Source organism: Cladophialophora immunda, assembly GCF_000835495.1.
Source record: "Cladophialophora immunda strain CBS 83496 unplaced genomic scaffold supercont1.1, whole genome shotgun sequence".
Lineage (NCBI taxonomy): Eukaryota > Fungi > Ascomycota > Eurotiomycetes > Chaetothyriales > Herpotrichiellaceae > Cladophialophora > Cladophialophora immunda.
Genome location: NW_015622541.1, coordinates 3,349,681 through 3,372,571, shown reverse-complemented (window position 1 = coordinate 3,372,571; position 22,891 = coordinate 3,349,681). Strand labels below are relative to the sequence as shown.

General features: G+C 52.7%; 4 protein-coding genes across 4 annotated transcripts; 2 read left to right on the top strand and 2 right to left on the bottom strand.

The window, feature by feature from the left end:
• Positions 1–97: 97 nt before the first annotated feature.
• Positions 98–5,619, bottom strand: PV07_00963 (uncharacterized protein). The gene has a single exon (XM_016387456.1). The coding sequence runs from the start codon at positions 5,408–5,410 to the stop codon at positions 356–358; it is 5,055 nt and encodes a 1,684-aa protein (XP_016254384.1). The 5' UTR covers positions 5,411–5,619; the 3' UTR covers positions 98–355.
• Positions 5,620–5,919: 300 nt separating this feature from the next.
• Positions 5,920–10,383, top strand: PV07_00962 (uncharacterized protein). The gene is made up of 2 exons (XM_016387455.1): positions 5,920–9,168; positions 9,244–10,383. Exons 1-2 carry the CDS (start codon positions 6,464–6,466, stop codon positions 9,653–9,655), a joined length of 3,117 nt encoding a protein of 1,038 aa, XP_016254383.1. The 5' UTR covers positions 5,920–6,463; the 3' UTR covers positions 9,656–10,383.
• A 5,670-nt stretch (positions 10,384–16,053) lies between these two features.
• On the top strand, positions 16,054–20,052 carry PV07_00961 (uncharacterized protein). The gene has a single exon (XM_016387454.1). It carries the CDS (start codon positions 16,382–16,384, stop codon positions 19,865–19,867), a length of 3,486 nt encoding a protein of 1,161 aa, XP_016254382.1. The 5' UTR covers positions 16,054–16,381; the 3' UTR covers positions 19,868–20,052.
• Positions 20,023–22,767, bottom strand: PV07_00960 (uncharacterized protein). The gene has a single exon (XM_016387453.1). The coding sequence runs from the start codon at positions 22,546–22,548 to the stop codon at positions 20,131–20,133; it is 2,418 nt and encodes an 805-aa protein (XP_016254381.1). The 5' UTR covers positions 22,549–22,767; the 3' UTR covers positions 20,023–20,130.
• Positions 22,768–22,891: the final 124 nt, after the last annotated feature.

Sequence of the window (22,891 nt, the reverse complement as noted above, 5' to 3'; positions counted from 1 at the left end):
CGGCCATCGGCGAGTCGATTCGACTAGGGCAAACACAGGAGGAGAACGAATGACGAAGGTAGAGAAGATGTGGTTCTATACATGCAGCAGGTCCCAAAGGTCAGCTTCGGCACCGTCGATGACTGACCAAGTGTTGGGATCTATGCTTGCTTCACGGATTTCATTTATGGGTATTGCTCTTTCTTTTCGATGCAACTACACTGCAAGCCCCCTCTCGAAAGGGATGGCCAGGGAAATAAGTCCCTCGACCACAGGCCCAGGGGGTTTATTCAACGCGAGTGACACTCGCGATCTCGTCATTCGGGAAGAACGAGGACCCATTCTTCAGACCCATGCCCAGCGATAGATGCCCAACTCAATGGAATATAAAGATGTTCCCACCTCGGTCCACACTGACCACGCATCCATACGGTTTCCTCAGCATTACCACGTCGGTGATGGAATCCAAGTGCGTTCGGAGCAATTGCTGCTGTGCCGCGCTGATGATTGTATTACGAGGGGGTTTGACTGCTTGGGGGGTTGAAGGCGTGGACGCAGTGCCTGTCCCGGAGTTTCGGTGTACATTCGGTGTGCCAGGCTGACTGCTCGTCGTCGCATTTGGCGTAGGTGTATTCGATCTTTTCGTGGGAGTGGAAGCGACATGAGTCGTGGCATTTCTCGAAGCACGGGTATAAGATGATGTCTTCCTCGGCGACTGCCCCGGCGTGGCGGCTTCCTCACTAACGTTGACCTTTTCCTGGATGAGGGCGATCTGCGCTCCCGCGCTCAAGCTCAACGGATGCGAGACTTCGTATTTGTATTTGGACTTGATGCTCCCAGGCGACACATAGCCATCCTCGTTTGCATCGTGCAATTGCGGGCCGGAGACAATGAAGCTGTTCTCCGGTCGACCAATGTCCCAGTATCGCAAGGCTCGATCAACACCTCCGGTCAGGAGGATAGAGTGTTTGTTGGGACTATCTGGGTTCGAGCTCTGGGTGTAGTCGGTGAAGACATACATTGCAAGGATCGGAAAGGTCGAAGGCGAGGCCGCGCTGGATGACGAAGCCGATCTCTTCACAGGTGAACCGTCCGACATCTCATTAGTGGTCGAAGCGCGATGAAACTGCGGTCCGATGAGGCTGTCGTTCTCCGAGACCTCTTTGGCAAATCGCGACAGAATCTTTTCACTGCTCTCCTCGTCTGGAGACCACGCTTCATACGGGCGGGTCTGCCCACCTTTGGGACTGAATGTGCTCGGTCGTAAAACTTCTCGGCAGACCATCTTTTCAATGTCCCAGGCACTGATTTCCCCGCCAGCGCTCACCATGACCCATCTCCCGTGACCTTTTGCGGGATGAATCAGGAGCCGATCTATTCGTGAGTCGGTTTGAATGCCAAAACTACGCAAATGCAACCTGAACCGCAAGTCCCACAGGTCCAAGATTCCGTGGCTCGTCCCCAAGAGCAACCAATGGCGTTTCCTGTCGACACAGAACGTAGTCGGTGTCCCATGATGTACCGGGTTATTCATGCTGTGGATGATCTCCATGTTCTTCATGTCGATCACAAGAATACGACATCTGTTGGTCGCTGCCAGTAAGATAGATTGGGAGTTTGGCGTGCGATAGTGATGAAGCCACACGGCGTATTCTGACACGGATCCAGCAGCACTACCCTCGGGACCGCCGACGTTGTCCACAGCTCGGTTCGACGGTATCAGGTAGTCCCGCACGAGGCTCGGTCTGCCGTACCGCGAAGTCTCACCACCGTCGACACTCCTATAGTCGACCCGTAAAGCATGAATGCTTCCATCGTCGCCGCCGCTGAGAAAGGTATGCGTCTCCTCAATGAAGCAGAGACTCTTTACTCTCACCCCCTCAGTGCGCCGGTGCGTATATCTCGAACGCGCCGTGACATTCTTTTCCAACCTGATCGTGTCCCAGATCTTGCAGGTTCCATCATCTGATGCTGTCACAAAAAAGGCGTGATCAGGCGCTGCACACACTCGATTGATGGCAGCCGTATGCTCCGAAAATTGAGTCAGCAGCTGGCCTAAAGGGCGCCATGGCTCACTGCGGAATTTCTCTTCCTGTTGCGCCGCTTTGCCGCCGCTCTGTTGCAAGACGTCGGTAGGTCTTCGAATGGGTGTTCTAGTGTCGGCAGGAGGTCGATTTCCGCCAAAGTCCATTTGATCAATGGGGAAATTTTCCAAAAAGTGATGGTCCAACAGTCGCAAAACGTTGGCATCGTTCCCCTGGTAGGAGTGGTTAGGCTCGTAGAGCGGCGTCCTCGCGCCACTGCCGCGAGGTGAAACAGATCTGGACTTTGCGGCCACGCTGGCCGTCACTGATAACGCTGAGGGGCCCGCGGTACTTCGTCGATGAAATTGCCCATCAACCTCGACCTTGCCAAACGCGTTCTCCGAGATGGTGGAGATTTCGGCGTCCGCCTTTGCAGAATCCGTTCGATTCATCAGGTTCAGACCGCTGCTTCGACGTCTGAGTTCGAGCGAGGTATTGCGGCGCAGAGACAGTCTGTCTCCATTTATGGAAGTCCCTCCATTTGTGATGCTTGGCCTGGAGGACACACTCGCTCTTTCTACAGCAATCGTAGGTGTGCCATTGGTCCTCATTTCCGACGGCCTGCGATTTTGGATATCCATGGGCTTGGTAGCTGGTGTTGCCGTTCCGCTGGATTGCTCTGCGGACGAAATCCGTCGCGACATATGGTCGTCAATGCTGGTTGATGCGTCCAAAAGAGCGTCTGCCAGACTATGTCTCTCATCCATTCGTGATCTTTTCTGTGCCCTCCTAGGTCCACTCGTGTTCTCTCTGATCGGCTGACGGGAATCAAAGAAAACATTCTGCGGGGCAACATCGATCTGATTCAGAGCGATGATATTATTCAACATGCGGTATCTCTCGTCTGTATCCTCAGACGGTTTGTGCCTAGAAATTTTCAGTACATACTCGCGAAGCGCAAGGAGCTTGATCTCATCATCCGCAGTCATTCCGAGATTTCGTAGACTCTCCAGAGATATTTGGTCATCTTTGTCTTTCTGTGAGGGAGGTATCCTGGTCAAGAGTCGCTTGGTGAGTGCTGATGGATTTTGTGGTGTTGAGGGATCAGACAACGTCAATCCACCGTCTCGGCTTGCAGCTGTCCAGAACAGGCTGTTTCCTTTCCTTGCTGCCCAGTTGGTGGCCGAGTCAAAAACGATCTTTGGCAACGGCCGCTTCAGATTGTCCAATATTCGCTCTTCCGTCAACGCAGAGATGGGACCTTTCAAGAATGGCTGAATGACCGGGAGGACGATGCAGTATTGGTCTGCTGCAGGGATGTACTTGGCAGACAAGACAATAAATTGTATAGCACTCTCCCGCACCCAAATGCTGGGATGAATCGAAAACCTTGCAGCGATACCCACAAGCTCCCAAGTTGTACTCTTTTGCAACAGACCTAACGCGGCCATCCGGGCCAAGGATCGGAAGACTTTCTCTAGGACAAAGTTCTCGGGGTCAGTCAAAGAACCAACCATCACCGGCAAGATGAACTTTTCGAGGCTCGTGGCTCCAATGTAGGATGCGATTCCAACAAGCGCTTCAAAAAACGAGCACCTCAATATCCAGTCCTTGTCGTTCAGATACGTGTTAAGGTGTGTCAGGATCACATCGCTGGATTGTTGACTGCCGAAAAAGACGCACAGTCGGGATATTGACCCCAGCAAAGCTCTCCTGACAGATGCTTCCGGATCGGTTATCAAAGCAACAGTCGATTCTTCAAAATGAGGTACGATTTCGCGCCGGCCATAATCATAGAGGGCGTCGAAGGACTGCTGGGAAGCCAATTCATCTTCTCGCAATGCGGACAGACGCCCGTCTGCCCGGATGGCGTGGACCATGTCGAGGACTCTTTCAGCAGACAATGCCAACGAAGCCAGACAGGACGCATACGCGGAGCGCACAAGGACGCTGGGCTCGCCCGAGGGGCCAAATCCAAAATGCTTCAAACGCGGCAGGATATACTCTGGAAAGACATATGCATTTATGGGCGAGACAACTTCAATCATCTCGAAGATTGAGGTCATTGCGTAGATTGCTGCAGCCCTGACCACATCGGATTGATCGGCGACCAAGCCAACAATGTATGGTAAGATTCGATCCAATTTCGCCTCATCTGGAAGTCGTTCGGCAAAAGCAACCAAAAGGTCGCACGCCTTGAGTCGTGCTGATGCCTTTGCCGTATTCCTTAAACTGGACTCGACTAGGGTGAGGAAAAGGAGGCTGCCATCGTAGAGGCTAGGATCCGCATCCGGGGTTTTGACTTTGTTGCTGGACTTCATCGTCAATGGCGACCGCGAAGATAGTTTTGTGGAACTCGGGCCATAACCGAGAAAGAACGAGATCTTATCAAAGTCATAATAGACTCGTTCAATCTTCTCGTCGAATTCGCTCAGGCTCCCCAGATTCAGTTCCACTGGCTTCAGAGCAGTAGCAGGCCTGGTGAGGTTGAGCATATACTGATGAAGAAAACTGTAAAAGTACTCGGGAAAGATCTTGGACCGGTAGAAGGAGAGATGTTGTTCGGCATTGTAGCGCTTCTCCGGATCCAATTCAATCATGTTGAGAATCATTGCCCGCACCTCAGGGTCTTCGATCTTGTTGAGATGGGTATGCTCGGGGCTATAGTCTCCGGATCGATACTTGAACAGCTGACTAAGGGAGAAGATAGGTCCCTCTAGGAAGATTTCAGCAATAACACACCCGACACTGAAGATATCCATTGCCCAGTTCAGTTCTCCTTGCGTCTCTTCCAGATTGACCGACGTGAACCTTTCTGGAGCAATGTAGCACGTCCGTCGCGACGAAGTGTCAAAATAGAACGAGAAGTCGGCTGGGTTGTCTTCTGGCAGATTCACAGGTTTGAACGAGGAGGAAAAATCGGTGAGATAGAGCCAGTTCCACGAGGTGACGAGAATGTTTTCTGTCTTGATGTCACCATGGTACACGTTGCGCGCGTGGCAATCGCGAACCGCGCAGAGTAGCTGAAACGCGAGCCACTTCTTCTCGATATCCTCCAAAAAGGGCCGGGTGCTCATCCGGTCGTATACCGAGCTGAACATGTATTGACGGACGAGGAAACCACCACTAGGCACCTCGATGATTCGCTGATAGCCCAGGGCATTGGGGATGTCGGCCAGAATACTCCTCTCTTCTGTAAGCTGGCGGATATACTCGTGGACCTGGAAAGACGAATATGGCTTCATGACCGCCTTGACAAACACAAAGCCTTGCTGACTCCTGGCGCGGACGCTTTTCATGAAACGGGCTGAGGCCAGGGTCTTCTCGTGCACCAGGTCCGCAAGTTCAGGGACATCTATGCTGGCGGATGCCGCGGAAAGGGTGGTCATAGAGTAGCCTTGACCCATGTTGACTGAATGGCAACCGAGATGCCTTGGAGTGGCTCCTTGGGGGATGGATTAGGAGTAAAGAGGCTCCGAGAGCAGGTCTTTGCGTCAGTTAAGGAGAGAGTAAAGATGTTTCGGCGTCCATGATGGTTGCTTTGTTCTAGTTATGATTGATATGTCGAGGACTCGAGGAGAGCGCGACGGCAGATGCCTGATATGTGCCACTTTCGTCTGGACGACTATGAGGCGATGCTGATCTGGACAGCTCAGGAGGGGTCCAGAGGATGTGCAGGCTGTTGTTGAAAGACAAGACTACGCATAGGACGAGGTCGGTGTTGGGGCAGTTGACTGGATGTCTGATGCTCCTTTGGTGGAAAGGGACGTGTGCTCCATACAGAGAGGGTGTTGTTGGTCATCGGCCCTTGCAGGCACTACTCTGATCACATGATTGGATCTCCAGGCTGCGGACTCTCCCGCCTCTGCCTCACCAGCCCTTGCTGCAACCTGCACCTCCTCCCTCCGTTTGGTGCCACCAGAAGCCACCAGAGCCAGCCAGGGCCACCAGCGTCTTTTGCTTGATTGAACCTCACCAATGCCGCATGTGTGTGTGGCATGAACAAGCTCCACCCCCTGTAACCCCCGGCACCAACCCGCTCGCCGGCTTGCTGCTACTTGTGGGTTTCGTCATATCACACGAGCATTTTGTTTCTGCCAGCTGCCAGAAGATGCCCAACCATACTACCAATCTTCAGGCAGTGTGCGTTTGATGTCCGGTCAGATCAGGGACTTCCTTCTGTGTTGTCCACCACCGCCTCTTCCTCTTCCGCGACAAAGCAGCTGCCCTCTCCTCCTCCATCATCTAGTCTTCACTTCACGACAGACGTCATTACTAGCAGCATCATCGAATCTCAGACCATGGCCGGATCCCCTGACCTGCGACTTTGACTTCTGTCCTCTTCTTCCGCAACCCGACGCTACTCACGGCCAGTTTGTGAAGTGTGAAGATGCGGGCGGCAGTGCTTGGACGATCAACGCAGAGATCGACGAGTCGATAGGGCCAGCGTCGGCTTCAAAATGTCCGAACATGGCAGCAACGAGTCGAGACGGTCCTCCTCACAGACCTCTGCCCAGTCCGCCGATTTCAAGAAACCTAAGACTATCCGTGGAGCCCCCAAGCGTCATGGCTCGAAACACTCCTCCAAATCCTTTGAAGAGGACGACCCTTCCCTGACCTCCTTTCCCTCTTTCTCTCCAGAGACCGAAACGAAGTCGGCAAGCATTGCTCAAGAGGTGGTGCCGAAACCCATACGTACAATATCACAGAAGGCAAGGGATAGGAAGGCCACTCTTGCGGGCTTGACAAGTGCATCTCCCTCTCTCAATAGACAAAATGCATTGTTCGACGACTCTCCGCGATCATCGCTGGAGATCCCCGGTTCCTTGCATTTGGCCAGCGACGACCACATAGAAAGACTTATTGCCAGGACTGGCGCGGTCAAGCTGGTCCGTCAGTATGCCTCCGACCTTGCTCAAAGGGATGCGGAAATTTCAGCTCTACGGATCCGAGCAGATCACAGGGAGAGAGAATTGAAGAAGATCCTGCGTGAGGCCAATGTCCCGACGGCGGAGGTGGAGAAGAGGCTTCTCAGACTGGAGCAGGGAGAGACAGACTCAAGCGTCGGATCTGGCTCTGTGGATCGAGGTGCTGCGTTGTTAGACGGGATGATGAGCGAAGCCATGGCAGATGGCATTGTGGTCAGCAGCCCCTTGGACAGCGATTTCCCTGTCGGCCAGGCCTCAGACACTCGAAGCACGCCAGCAGCCTTGCAGGTCGACCTGGACGCGAATCGCAGCAGGGCTGGTTCCATGGCATCGAGTCTCGCCAAGGCAAGCCGAACCCCTAGCAGGGCCAACAGCAGTGTCAGCGACAGCAGCCAGGACATGGAAGCCACCTTGCGTCCGCGGGTATCAAGCTCAAACACCTCAAAGTTATCTGGTCTGCAAAGCATCTTCCAACCTCCAACACAATCTTCGAGCTATTTCATTGGCGGCAAGACTGTGAGGAAGCCCAAAGCCAGCGACGAAGCTAGTGTACGGTCCAGCCAGTCTACTCGCTCTTTTGCCTCATGGACCCAAATTTTCGGTGGAAAGTCCCAACCCGGTCGATCTAGGGCATCATCGCTGGGACAGCAGAATGCACCAGGCGAGGCCGAACCAAGTGTTCCGAAACCACGCAACAATCCACCTCTAACCACTACCAAATCGTCGGCGTCGCTACCGACGACTGGGACAATCAAAAGCCGCCCACCAGCAAAGCGTACACCGACTGCCACGCGACTTTCCGCCAGTCCGAATCACGCGCGGAAAGAATCCAACGCAAGCAGCCTCCCTCCGACTGTCGAGCTAGATTCTATGATTGAAAGTTCCCAACTGCCGCCCACCATGACAACGCAAAACGTGGATAGTACTGGATTATTGACAGACCGATTCGGCTTCATCTACGACCAGAAACGGCGGAAACGACAGAGCCTCCCGGTTCGAGCACACAGACGAAACAAGCTGAGTGGCGCCGAAACCATTGCTAGTTTCAGAGCTGGTGAAAACCCACAAGCTGAAGAACTCTCTGTCGAAAGACCAGCCACACCGATTTCTGTAGATGAGGAGGCACCCAAAAAGTCGTGGCAAGAGTACCTTAAGGTGCCCGCGGCTCTGTCTTCGGGAAGACCAAAAGAATTGCTTTCACATACACCCTCTGCTGGTGCAGTTGTTACTGTCAGTACGGTCGATGTCGCGGGAACTACAACGCCGCCACGCCGAAGCAGAGAGACCTCCATTTCGGTCTCTGCTGCTTCGCAAAAGGCTCTTCCAACGACTAGTGTGGTGATGGAGCCACAACCCTCGACGGTAACGGCAACCTCCGCAGACTTTACGCCGGATTCAGAGTCCGAAGCCACGGCCGACTCCGGCCCCGCAAAATTGCTTCTGGACCAGCTGACAGAGTTGCACGACGCACTCCAAGCAGAGAGAGCTGTTCGGTGGAATGACTTTCTGCGCAGAGTCCGAGCGGAAAGAGCGAACAACGTCGATCGCGCGAGCAACACCAACACCCCTGAAGCAGACCTTCTCAACGGCGAACTCATAGGGATAGCAACCCTTGGGCGCTCGACCAAGACGAAAGCGAAGTACATGCACTTCAAGTCACTGGTTCTGGCCGGCATACCCGTCACCCTTCGGCCAAAGATTTGGGCCGAATGTTCTGGTGCGAGTGCTTTGAGGATCCCTGGCTACTATGAGGACCTCGTTGCCAGATCGCAAGAAGGTACCGACATCGACCCGGACATTGCAAGCCAAATCAAGGCGGATGTTCACCGGACGCTCACGGACAATGTGTTCTTCCGGCACGGACCTGGCGTTCAGCGGTTGGAAGAGTTGCTGAGGGCTTATTCCTTGCACAATCCACGCATTGGATACTGTCAAGGTATGAATCTGATCACAGCTTCTTTGCTGCTCATTTGCGCGACGGCAGAAGATTGTTTTTGGCTTCTCGTTGCCATCATTGATGTCATTCTTCCAAGCCAATATTTCAGCTCGACCCTACTTGTGGCTCGGGCTGATCAAGTGGTTCTTCGCCAGTATGTTGCAGAAGTTCTGCCGAAACTGAGCGCCAAACTGGATGACTTGGGTGTCGAGCTGGAGGCGTGTACGTTCCACTGGTTCTTGTCGTTATATACGGGCGTGTTGACGGGTGGAGAGGCTCTATATCGCGTTTGGGACGTTATGTGAGTTTGTCTTCTGTCTTGAATCTTGACACTTTACTGGAACGCTCTACTAACCCTCCAATCTCACCACCACAGTCTCTGTCTCAACAGTTCCGACGCCCCTCCACAGGCCTTGAACCAGTCCAAGACCACCCTCACGGTGGAGATGCCTTCCCTCGGCCTGACGAGCGGCCCATCCACACCCGTGACGCCGTTGCACCCCCAAACGGAATCCAGCCTCACAGGCGACAACTCCTCAGACGAGCATGATGGTACCTCGTCGCCCTTCCTCTTCCAATTGGCCCTCGCTTTACTCAAACTCAATGAAAATGCCATCCTCGCACTCGACTCGGCTGCGCAGGTTTATACGTATATCAACCACAATATGACGAATCACGCCATCAGTATTGATGCGCTGGTGCAGGCAAGTGAGGCGCTGAGAACGAGGATAGTAAGAAAGGAAGTGTTGGAGAGGAGGAAACAGGCTATCAAAGAGTTGGGACCATGAGTGCCAAAGACGATTAGCGGATACTATGAGTAGTGTTCCTATTCGACTATATTTCAGCAAGGTGAACGCAAGATGTAGCAGGCCATGGCAACATCGAGACCACCAGCCTATACCTGGCAAGTTCTGGACCAATGCAGACAGCATTACAGCTCACAGGTCGAAGAATAAAACAGAGACAAAAAAACTATACAATCACGAGGAGGACATCACATGCAATCCTCGATCGAGATAGAATGGGTTAGGACGAAGAACGGGAGGGTCTTGGGCTGGAACTCGAGCTTGGAGTTTAATCAGGATAAAGAATTCGGTTCAGGTGACGGAGAGCCTCTCCTGAAATCTGAATCTGCGCAGGACACGAGGAAAGCTTGACCGAGAGTGTGTGCCCTGAGGTGCCGGTGGCGGTTCTTCCTCCCACATCTAGCAGACCGACCCATGTGGTCAGATGCACAGAAGGAGACCAAAGGGTTGAAAAAGACGCAACGACTTTTCTTTTGTTGTCACTTGCTTTTTGCTTTGCCTTTTCGGCAAGTTTATTGTTACCTGTACGCATGTTACATGATACCCCCAGGCCACCATTTGAGAAAAAAGTGAGGGTGGAAAGAGAGCGCTGAATAAGAGAATGCAAGTGGAAATGGAAATGGCAAAAGTTCAAGCCTCAAATCAATACCAAGCAGCGCATTCTTGATCGATCTCTTTGGACTCGTTCCGTCTGTCTGTCTGTAATCCATTTCGTCTGATTGTGGCGGCACAGCATCCAGCCACCCGACAACGAGAACGGGCATCGCTGAGGAATAGGGAGTGTTTGCGTCTTCTAGCTAGCGATATCTCTGTGCACGTGTCGTTTTACCAGCTCAGGAGACGAGTGTAGCGTAGGGTGGGTTGAAGAGTAGGAATCTCTAGTGTCTACTGAGAACATAAAGGCAGGGAAAAGGTGTTTGAGCTCGAGGCCATTTCATTGATTGACTGGCTGAGACGAGGTAATCAAAGTAAGCGACGCTGCTGCTGTTCTATCTACCGCCGTGCACATGGTTATGCAACTGGATCATCCGTAGATGGGCAGCCCCATCATCATATGCTGATATCAATGTCTTCTGCTCTCTACCAAACCCATTGTATTTTGGCGTGGTGCTGCAGGTATGTTCTGTTCTGTTTTGTTCTCTTCTTCTCTGAACCGCTCTCCCTCCTTGGCTTGAAAATACTCGATCTTTTTTTATGGTTTCTGCTCAGGTCTTCTTTTTTCTGGTTGAAAGAGGGGAGTCGTGATAATTTGTCCAGGTTCTAATGATCGAGACAAATTGGTGCCTGTGGTCATTCAGCTCGGAATCTTGACAGTTCGTTTTGTGAGGTTCCGATGGCGCCGTGTTGTTGTGCCCCCGTGGAACAGTCGTGGCAAATGTATAGCTGGTGAGACACTCCGTGCTGTTCACCGAGGATGACGTGAGGCGAAAATGAGCCAGACCAGGGCATGGAACCGCAAATTCCTCAGAATGGGCGAGGGGGAAGCCTATTGGTAAGGTCGACATCGTCGTCGTCGTCTTCGTCACCCTTGCCCTCGTTCTCGTCTTCCACCAAGATGAACTCATTCTGTCCCTGCTCCTTCACCTCGCCAAACAACTCGAGCAACTGCTGGATGGTGGCGCGTTTCCCCATACTGTCCGGCCCAATCGCACTCGTGACCTCGACATCCTTACGATCTTGCATCTTGATGAGATCCTCGTCGATGGAATCCTTGACCACAAAGCGCAGAACGTCGACACGCTTTTCTTGCCCGATGCGGAAGGCGCGGCAGTATGCTTGAGCTTCGATGGAAGAGTTGAACCACAGATCCAGTATGATAACCTTGCTCGCCATGCTCAAGTTCAAGCCGACGCCACCGGCCTTCAGGGAGCAAATCATGATGAAGATATTGGGATCGTCCCGGAATTTGTCGATTGCCCGTTCTCGCGCCTCGATGGTCATTTTGCCGTTGAAAAGTACATGGCCCCATCCCTCCGCAGAGCAAACATTGCTGAAAATCTGACCAAGGCCGAGGAACTGAGTGTAGACGATGATCTTCTGCCCCTGGTATTGCTCCTTCCAATTGAGGATAGCAGCTTTCGTCGCCGCGAGTTTGGCAGAGGGTAGTAATGCACCGCCGAGTTCCAGCCAGTCCTGGTCTTCTTCCTCATCGTCCTCGCTGTTTTCCTCGGAAACAGTGCTGCCGCGATTGAGACTGGCACTTCTCATTCCTTTGGCCTTCTGTGTGAGCCTTGCCATCTTCTTTTTCTTCTTTTCAACTTTTGCCGCCATCTCCCGAGTGTTGAAGCCTAGCTCTTTCAGACCGGCACAAGGAGATGTCTCCTCGAATAAAGTCTGGCATTCGAGACAGGCTGTCTTCTCTTCCCCACTAGCTTTTCGCTCCTCGTGCATAGCAATGATGCACTCTTGGCAATACACATGAAAGCATGAGGTGCATACCGGCTCGTCAGGTGGAAGGCGGCATTTGGCACAGACTGAGCGAAGATGCACTTCGGTCCAAGTCTCGGATGTGGTCAGCGAGCGAAGGAACTTTCTGAACTTGAAGGAAAGCCCATACGTGGAGCCGGTTTCCATGTTCGCGTCACCTTCGATATCTGGGGTTTTGCAATGGGTCGCTTCAAGCTCCTTGGTCTGACATGTCTTGAGTGTGTTCTCATTGGCTGCCAGCATCTTCCTCAGAGCTTTCATCATGTTCATTGAAGCGGTGTCTTGAGAAGCCTGCACTTCTTTGGCCGTCAGTCTCCACAAAGCCTCGATATCCGCTGCGACGAACATCCGTTTCATAACGTCTTGACAGAGCATGATGTGTGAACAGAGCATTCTGAGCCGCACTAGCATTCCTAGAATGTTGCTGTAGTTCGAATTCAGAGTGCCAGACTTCGAGTACGTATTGATCTGCTGGATGTATCTTGACTTGACCATGTTGTAGATATTCCTCTCCACCGGGTTGAATTCGACCGTCACAGTATTGTGCGTAATTCCAGGGAGTTTGACGATGGGAGCATTGAAAAGAGTGTCCACGTGAGTCCTCCGGAGCATGATCGCCCTCAAGATGTTGTGAATTCTGCCCATATGCACCGGTTCTTTATTGACACGATTATTGCAGTAATTGTGGCAAAATGTCCCGTAGTCGCCAGTATGGGGAACTTTCAGGAACGAGAAGTAAGAAAAGAGCTCCTCAATGTAGTTCAAGATAGGAGTTCCCGTAATGCACCATCTGTAGTTGCCCGTGAGCGCGCGCACAGCAATCGAGGTCTTGGATGTGTGGCTCTTGATATGATGAGCTTCATCCAGGACGATGCGGTGAAATTTGATTTGATGAAGAGGCCCGACGTTGTTGAGGAAGTAGTTCTTCCACCACTCATTCTTTCTGTCGTCGGACGCGAGATGTTTGGGCGGCTCTGCCAGAGGATAGCTCTTCTGGACCTCACTATAAGTCGTCAGAATCACATCATAAGCCGTCAAATCCGCCACGATGTTGTTACTGTGAAGACGAGAACCAGAGTGGTAACGGAGAATGCGACCCAGGGCACTCCCGCTCACATGCTTGTCCATTTCTTGCATCCATTGGTTGAGGAGTGCGGGTGGTGCGATGATCAAAGTGGTCTTGACAGCACTTCCTTCGTCCGCCTTGCCATCAAGAATATTCGCACTGCTCAAGTCAGTAACGGCAAGCCACACCAGCCCCTGCCCGAGGGAAAACAAGAACGTCACTCACATCATCTGTATGGTTTTACCAAAGCCCATTTCATCACACACAAGGCCACCCTTGGGTTTCAAGTCTCCAGTTTCGCGCTCCCGCATGAAGGCAGCACCGAGAAGCTGATGGTTGTAGAGTGAAGACTCCATGCCTCGAAGCCTCCATCCTCCGTGGTTGTCTGATCTGATGGCTCTACGCCCATTGAATTTCTTGGTTGCTTCCAAAACGGCTGCCCGGTCGGAACTGGCAGTGCCTCGCTCGGCTGACGGGATACTGGCAATTAATTCTTGAAGTGCCTTGGCTTTGTTCGAGGACGTGAAAGTGGGCATGTCAGGTCTTGAAGCGTTGGCTTGGGCAGCGTCCACAATGTTGATTCGTCCGAGACTTTGGATATTGCTCAGATTGGGCCGCTGCTTCCGACCTCTTCTCTGCACCGACTTTGGGGGGCCGCCGTCCTTTTTTGTTTCTCGTTTCTTTTTGGGCTGCCGATCTTCGCTGTCTGTTGCTGCCTTTCGCTTTGGCTTTCGACCCTCCCCAAATCCGGCATCGATGCCAGCAGAGATAGCATCTTGCAATTCCTTCTTGGAGAGATAGTTGCGAGATTTTGGCGCTGCTCTCTTTTTGGGCTTAGAACCCGGCAATTCAGGGACCTCCGGAACAAAGAGTGAATCTGCCTCCTCATAACCAGCCGGTATGCCATTCTGCTCTGGAGTTTCTTTCACGACCATTTTGCTCCTGGCAATGTCCCGGAGGCGCCTATGCTCAGCCACCTCATCCGCAGCGAATCGAATATTGTCTTCTGTAGTGTTTAAGCCTTCCTCTGCCTTTCTCTCGTGCTCTTTCTTTCGAACTGCAAAAGCGGCGGCGGCGGATTCATTCGCCGCTGAAGAATCCTCGTCGAGGACAGCATTCCAATCCATCTCGTCTGTCTTTTCTACCACCGCCATGTTTGACTGCTCTGCGTAGTTCCGAGCAGATTCCTTGACGACACTACAATCATCATTGAAGTCGCTCTTATTCTGGTTATACTGCCGAAGAGCTTCGAGACCATGCATGTCCAAGTCCTCGTCTGGTAGCGGGAAAAGCTCCGGCAGTCCCCCGAAATCCAACGTTTCTAGGGGTTCCTTGGGAGGGTAGTCGTCAAAAGGATCGGTCGGCGCTGTAGGTGCGGCGTGGAGATGGGCGGCGTCGAAGTGTGCAATTGGACCGAGATCCAAGGTATCAACTAAATTGACACCAATCTGCTCGCTCTTGAGGCTGAAATGGGCTGTTTTCATTTTCTCAGTGGACTGAGCAAGTGGCATACCGATTGTTCCATTGCTAGACTGTTTTTGGGCGATTGATGCTGGTTTGCGGTTGAGCTCAACCGGCTTGACATCGATCGTTTCGTCATTTGCCTCGCTGCCTCTGACGTCCTTGTGGTCGTCTTTGGGCTCAACAAGCTCATCATCAGTCGTCTCGATGACAGGCTCTACAAACGCGGTATTATTAAGGTCGCTGTTGTGATGGGCAACCTCATTGTGTTGCTCATCTTGTTCGTGTTTGATCAATGGGACGACTGGTACGACCGCTTGAATCTCGGGTAACGAGTTGTCATCTGAGTCGTTGGTGAGATCAACAACGTCATTCGCCGGAGTGACAGAGAAGCCAGCCAAGTGAGGCATGCTGCTCTGAGCGAGTCGTGAGGTACCGCGTTGGGTGAGCTTTGCGTAGAATAAGATCTTCTGCAGAAACGCCAAATGCGGGAAGAAACAAATAGAAAAGAGATAGGCGGGTTCAGAACACAGATAAGGATGAAAGATTGGCAGATATGGAAGACATGAAGAAGAAAGAGACGTGGGAAAAAAAAAAAAAAAAAACCTGTTGGACTGACGACAGATGTGAAGAAAAGTACTTATAGCCAGAGAAAGGCCTGGCAAGGCTTCAGCTGCCTCCAATCGTAGAGTGAAGCAACGGTGACAACGCATGTGGGTTCCAAGGCAGGCGCAGTTAAGTTACACCAAGAGCAGTCGAGTAATAGAAAACAAACCTGAGGATGAGACTGGAACAAAAGAGAGGTGGGCGTCGTGGTGTTCACGCAGGTGACAGCCTTGAGTACACAGGTAGACGTCGATCTGAGGTACAGATGAAGAGGTAAAGGTTCTCAAACACTGAGAGCTTGCCAATGAGTTGGATGGCGGGTGCCCGTGGTGACCATCGCTACTTCAGGCTGGACTGGACCAGGCGAGCTTCCGGTGTCTTCATCGCAGGATACAACTCTTCTGGTGTACGCGATTTCCTCCATCCTGTAGTCTTCCCTCTAGCAGGGTGGTCAATCTGGAGGCTGATGCAGAGGAGCCCGAGTCTCGTGGGCTGGAGAAGCTGTAGTCGAGGTGTTCTGTCGAACTGCCCCTTTTGCTTAGATTAGCACGAGATAGGAAGACGCATTCGCCAGCGTATGTATCCACACGACCCTTGTAGGTGACCAGGTCATCAGTATGCGAGCATCTGGGTGCCAAAGAAGGCTGGTGTCGGGCATTGAAGTTGTAGAGTGTGGGCAGGAGGAAGCCGGATGGAAGATTTAGGAATTGATGATGTCGGTTTAGCGGATTGCCGGATATGGCTAGTGCGCAGTTGCTCACCGTAAGTTGGAGATGACGCTGCTTTGGTGCCCTTCGTCCCCCTTCGTCCCCCTTCGTCCCCTTTCTCCAAATTGAAGACGGCGAGAACGGAATGCCGAAGCCCAAACGCAGACAGTTCAACAACCTTCAGGCTCCTACATCAGCAAGCACTGTTCTGCCTTGCTGTCCCTCGCCTTTGCACACCGTCCTCAAGCGCGGTCGACCTCTGCGACTCACAACATGTCTCAATGTCTGCGTCTAGGTCGTCCCGTTCTCGCCCTTCCCTCTCCGAACCCTGTCCTGCGCGCCCACTCGATATCCCGTCATCCGGTTCAGTCCACCACCGCGCCTTGAACTTCGTGGAATGAGCCTTTACCGCAAACTTGAGTCTCTAAACATTGTATTGAGATGCTGGGGAGATTGATTCAAGGCTACGCCAGAGGTAGCCAGCTTGAGAGTGCTACGGAAGAAACACACACCCGCAGTCTGCTCTGGCCAGAACTGCATGCGGATGGACGTGGTGGATCTCTGTCACCACCGACTACTCCATATGGCTCTCCTACGGCCCGTGTCTCGCCCTTCGATGATCGAATTGGACTGGAGTTGAACGAGTCCAAGGACTTGAGGTTGATTGTCGCCCAAGATGCCTTCGGAACGAACGACCGCCCTCTGCTACTCTTTGACACCCAATATGTCGAGTCCAAGGAGCCCAACTTGTGCCAACGGACAAACGTCCCCTCTCCTGCCGCCGCCGGAACATCTCACCGTGCAGGCTCTGGGATTCCCATCCTGGGACATGTGAGGAATCGAAGTTCTACTATTTCAGGAGTGTCGGCATCTTGGGCACGCCCTCATAAGGAGTCGGAGCCCACGGACCACCTCGGCAACGTTCTAGATTGTATGTTTGGCGTCAGCAGTGCTACGAAGTCTGGATCCAGTACAAAATTACACTTCCTACCGGGCGATCGAAGTCCTGCAAGCGACCTAAGTTCACGGGCGCCATCTTCAAACTTACCCGGCATGGCGCCTTCTCGTGCTCCCCTCTTGCGAGCGAGGACTGCTACGACTACTGTCAACAACCAGGGTCAAAACAACCCTTCAAAGGAATCCGAGCCGGAACCGCGGGACGCCGTTCTGGTCACTCGCATGTTTTCGGTTACGCTTCCTGAGGCCCAGGATGATCTAAGGCAGCGCCGAAGGTCTTCTGCTGAACATGCCAACTCAATCAATCCGCTTTCTCATGGTCCTGAACACCAGATGGGCTCGCCGCTGCAAAGCAAGAAGCCGAAACTCGTAGAGAAAAAGACCCCAGTCTTTGCCATCGGCTTGCTATTCTACTTGCCGCGCCCTGGCGACGTGCGTCCAAACACTTCATCAGCCCGCCCATCATCAAGAGCCTCGTTTACGCCGTCATCGACCCCAAATTCCTATGGATCAGGCTCCTTTTCTTCCTGGACATTCCTGAATGCCATTCCCGAGCACTTGTGGTCCGACGAGGCTTCCAGCCAGCTGACTGATCGTGGCATTGATATCATTGTCAGAAACTGGGAAGTTATTCTGAGGAGCCTTACGGTTGTTGAGATTCTAGCGCGTTCCGAGATTGGCGAGCTTTTGCAGGAAGTGAATCTGGCGCTGATCACTTCCGCTGCAAAGGCACCAAAAGGTCCGTCGGAGCAACGTACGAACCAGCGTAACGTCTATCTTCGGTCTCCCAACAGATTGGTGCAGGTGTCCGAGCTGCAACGCGCAGTGAGGCATACGTTATGGAGAGTTTCCTACGCACTGCGTATTCCGCGGGTTCTTACTGGCCTAGGGCTTGACAACGGAGGCCATTGGCTCGACGAAGCACGGTATCTTGTCCGAGTATGCGGAAATAAACAGCAAAACTTCTTTCTTTTCAACCTCTTGACTGCTTTTCTCGGAAACCATACTGAATGGCTTGAAAGGTTAGGGCCAGAGTGGTACCGAAGACAATTCAGGACTTTGAATAAGGGGAAATCTCAACCTAACAACGTTGCGTCTCGGACAGTCATAGTCTGCGAAAACCGATCAATGGCTCGCCGCATCATCTTTTTACTGGCCTCATTCTTGCCGCGCAGCGCAATCACGAAGTTCCCTACGGAGGTCATGTCGCCTCTGCTCACGCCCGATATCAACTCCTCTTCGCCAGTCAAAAGGATCCTCAACGAAGGATCCCTTCGTCGTCATGCTCATAACAAGTCCCGAGACGGAAACGCCATGTTTTGTCGCCGCGATGGTGCTGGGTTGTCCAGTAGCGTCTCATCGACCGAGAGCGCCAGTGGCATTGCTAAAGCCTTCCGCAGGAGTTCTCGGTCGAGATTCACCAATGCTGAGCTCACCCTAGGCATGAGACATACGCCCGTGTTTTCTCCGGCGGATAATGGCGGTGCCCTCCACAAGACAAATGCCACTAGTTCGACAGCTACACCCGGTATGGGCACACCTGTACCGCACTTTGCGACAAAGGCCGATGACAGCTACTTTCCGGAAGGTGCAGTCATGGACGGTGAAGAGACTGGTGCTAGCGCTGACCTTGCTCGAATTCTGAGGCGCGACAGCGTGAGTCAATCACAGTCCCATCAATCGAGTATGAATTGGGGCTCGTTGATCAGCAACGTTTCTGGTCTGTGGAACAGAAGACAAGATTCCACCGCTTCAACGAATGAAATCACAAGTTCGCCTGGCTCCGGGAGCCTGAGCGATCGTCGCAGACTTGCTCCCAGATCAGTCCCAATCCATGGCAGACGGCCAAGCCCACTGGAAGCCATGGTTGATGAAGCCGGGCGCCTGCGAAAGAGTAAAATCCTAGGCCAAGACGATGATCTCGCAAGCGCGTATAGACCATCAACATTCCCGAGCGAAGTACACCCCCCACGACTCACAGTGGACGAGAGGGATGGAGTTGTTGATGTGGATATCAACATTCCTGGTTTTATAGGCTGGAACGAAGGGAAAGGCTCTTCTCCCCCATCATGGCTGCATCATCGTTCGCCGTCTTTTGCAAGTGTGGATGAAGCGGGCTCGACGTACAGCTCGCACTCGCGTCACACCGATTTGACAGGATCGAAAACCTCAAACGTTGCAGGTTATCTAAAACGATTTCATGAAGACTTTATCCTACAGGGGGTCAAGCCGTATACCGAGCTTCAAGACGAGATCAGGCAAAGCATGTCAAGAGAGCCGACCCCTTCTGATGACATATCCATTTCGCCATCAGACGCGCAAGACGGGACGGAACAGTGGGTTACCGTTTGCACCACATTACTTGCCGACCTGCGGAACTTTACCATTCAACGTCTGACTTTAAAGCGATTGGCAAAACGGGGAACTGGAAGCGATCCTGCCACAGGCGCGCAGAGCCAGTCAAGAACAGAAAACAACTCGGGAATTCCTGGGGCATCATCCAATGTCCAGCCAGAGTCAGTGACTCAGTTGGAACAGTTTGACAGTGAGATAGTTATGGACTTCGATACAACACTGACTGATGCAGTCGAACGTGTTCTGAACGAGACAGAGCCGGGAAAACAGAAGTCGGTAGCTCCAACCAGGACACACTCTCGAACTGTGTCTGCCGCCACTACATCTTCCGTGAAGTCGCTGCCATTGGAGATCTCGGGCCCCGGCAAGCTAAGGGACTGGTCTCGCACAACCCCGTTGTCGCAGTCAGATTGTCGACAAGTAGTGGTGGGTGCTCTCGAGGAGGTGGTGAAGAGTGTCAATGATGATTTGTCCAAGTATAGCAGAGGACGAGACGCTGGTGGCCACGTCAAGATCAACGGTGATGCTTTGAATCAGGAAATGAAGCAGGATAATGTGTTACGTGAGGGAGTGAAGAGGTGGCTCCTCAATGTCGAGACGAGGAGTGTGTGGTAGGAGTACTGGAGGGATGCCAGGGATGGACATATGATGAGTGACGATCTTCCCCTGCCCACAGCGACGATACCCTTTAGAGCGCATGTATTATTAGCGTCTTAGAATCTAGACGTACCAACAACTATACGAAGGTGATTGTAACAATCAATAGTCACCTACAATTAGACTTGTTCGGTTCGCTTTCGATACCTTTGCTGCCCCAGCCTGGTCTTTAGCCCCTTGCAAACCCTAATGCCTCGTTGGCCAACGAGCCCGGGCTGCCATCAAGCCAAGTATATGGTCTTCAACCGGGGCTCCCCAGACTCCCAGACGGGAAGGGGGAGCAAGAACAGCGCGCACGTGCGCCGCACCTCGCGAGTCCCGGCCCTATTGTCCAAGGGCATGGCCAGGATGCGGATGTACGATTGCTCAGTTGCCGTGGCGGTCTGCCAGTACTTAAGCAAGACGCATTGGACCGGCTGCTCGAAGGCCCACGACCACGATGCATACGTGGGATCCGCGGGCTTCGCGAGCGTGGCCACATCGAGATCGGAGCACCACTGGGGATACCGGCGGCCGTCCGTGGTCACGATGCAGACCCGGGGCCACGGACATGCTGGGCCGGCGTCCACGATGCCGAAGCGGAACGAGGCCACCTCCGACTCCAGCACGAGCACGCGGTCGTCCGTCCCGGGCTCGAAGGAGACGTTGGCGCCGTACTGCAGGACGAGGCCCTTGGGCGTGACTTCCGAGTGCGGCCCTTTATCTTGGATCACTTTCACGATTTTGCAGTCCAGGTGTCGGTAGCCCGGTATGAGAGCCTGCAGTTCTTCGCGCGCACGCGACGTTTTCATGGGGAATGTGACGAACGGGTAGAACAGTCGGAGCATCCCGCAGGCATTTGCCTCGTCCTCATGCTCCGTTTCGTTCGAGGTGTTCGACGACGACGACAAAGACGACGACCGCCAGGCTATCCAGCTCCACGAAGGAAACTCGGCCAGCCGGGAATGCTCCATGGGGATCAGGGACACCCAACAAAGACCGTCCAAGATTTGCTGTTTTGGCAACGCAAAGGTGAACTCCATCTGCGAGGCTTCCTGCACGATCCTCAGGTACCCTTGGAAGGCATTGAGGATGTCGTTCTCCCTGGTAAATTGTCTCATGGTCAGTTGAAAGACACAATGCCCATAGTAAAGCATGGAAAACGCGGCTTCCCAGTGGACGGAGCTACAGATGTAGAGATTCAATGTTGTTTTCTGGTCCTGCGGGAAAGCGATCTTGTCGCCCAAGTCGCCGCCAGCTGCCGTGCCAATATTGCATGAGTCTCGAAAGGAACCGTTGCGGCAGAGCATGATGGCGTCTTCGTCGGCGAAGACCAGGCACCTTCTCGACAGCATCCCTTCTTGGAACGTCCAGCCTCTCTTCGACCAAGCTACCTTTTCGCCCAGCATCCTCGACATATCTGCTGACAGGGTGGTTGTGATGTTGCGGCCTTTGACCTTCTCCAGAGCTTGACGTCTGAAGGGAGGCTGCTCGGAGTGAAAACGCCCTCGCAAGCCGCTTAGTCCGCTGTTGCAATTCCCACCACTCGCCGCCACAATGGTGACTACGGCATTGGAATAAATGTATCCCATGTTCTCGATCTGGATGGCCTTATCTTGTGCATTCTGCTGGTCGATACAGAACAGGTCAACCCAAAGGTACTCGACGCCAATCTCCTTGCAGACAACCAGCGCGTCTTCTACGGTCCTGGGAAGTTTGGTGGGAAAACAGAACCAATCAGGGTTCGTGGATTCAGGAGGCTCGCCTGTTTTTTCAAGGTCGAATAGGTGATTCGTATATTCATGATGGTCAGCGCCCCAGACGTAGCTCAATGCCGCGTAGTTGTCTTTCGCGAGATCTGCATGCACTATCCTCCGGCTTTCGACGTCGACGACACGGAAAGAATGGAGCATCTCCCTAGAATAGGTACCTTCCCGTTTGTTACACGTGTCGGCGTGACCCTTCTGACAGATATGAAGCCATTTCCTAATCACGTCAAAATTCGGTCCGTTCTCGTGGGCCTTGGCTCCGTTCAGCAGAGGTCGTTCTTTGAGGATATCGACGTTTGTCTCGTCGAAATTCAACTTCAAGTAACATGTTCTTTCTCCGACACAGCCTGATTTCTTGGGACCTTTGTGCAGAATGTAGTGCTCGAATAGCTTAGGCTTCGTCGGGTGAATCAAATTGAGCCATAGGCATGTGGCATACTTCTCAGCAGCCTCGCGGCTGAAGCTTCCACTCCTATTGATGAGTTGTGTGTGGAAAGGGACAAGGTAGCAATCGATGAGGTTCCAATCGATGGGTTCTGGAGGACATTTTCCCCTCCGACAAATCAAATCGCCATTCTCTCTTGGGAGGAATGGGTTGGGCTCAAATATCACAAATCTTAGCAATTTGCAAAAGCTGCAGCCTCTATTCCGCAGAATAGCCCCGACATTGTTGACATGAACCCTTAAATCCTTATAGGAACTGGGTTCATCAAAGGTTCGAATTCTTCGTTGTCCAAAGAGAACATCAAAGTCGAGGGCTTCGCAAGCCTTGCAAAGCGCTTCAGATTCCTTCTGTGGTTGTTCAAGACTCCTGCATTGTTCTTCTGGTCCCGTTCGCAGCACTTCGGATCTGCTGCGGCTCGGTAGTGTAGAGATAGAGATTCTATCCATTGCGAAAGGATGGGAAGGAAGTTGACATGAAGCATGATTTCTTCGTCCACTTGTCGACCGACGCTTCTAGACCTTCTTAGCGGCAATCAGAGCTTTAGCCCTCTCGTACATGACGAGAGTAGGGTGTTGGTAAATAGGGTCCGCCATCTTGGGAGGACGGAGTATTGAAGTAATTCCATCGTGAGAGCCGCTTCGCTATAGGGTTCGTTTCGTTGCGTGACCTGATGCACTGCTTGAGGACTCTGTATAGTTACTGTTGGTAGGTCTTTTCTCCCAATGGCTCGTCTTGCCGCTTTAGTGATCAAGCAGGTAGAATTAGGGCGGCATCATTATTGTCCCTGAA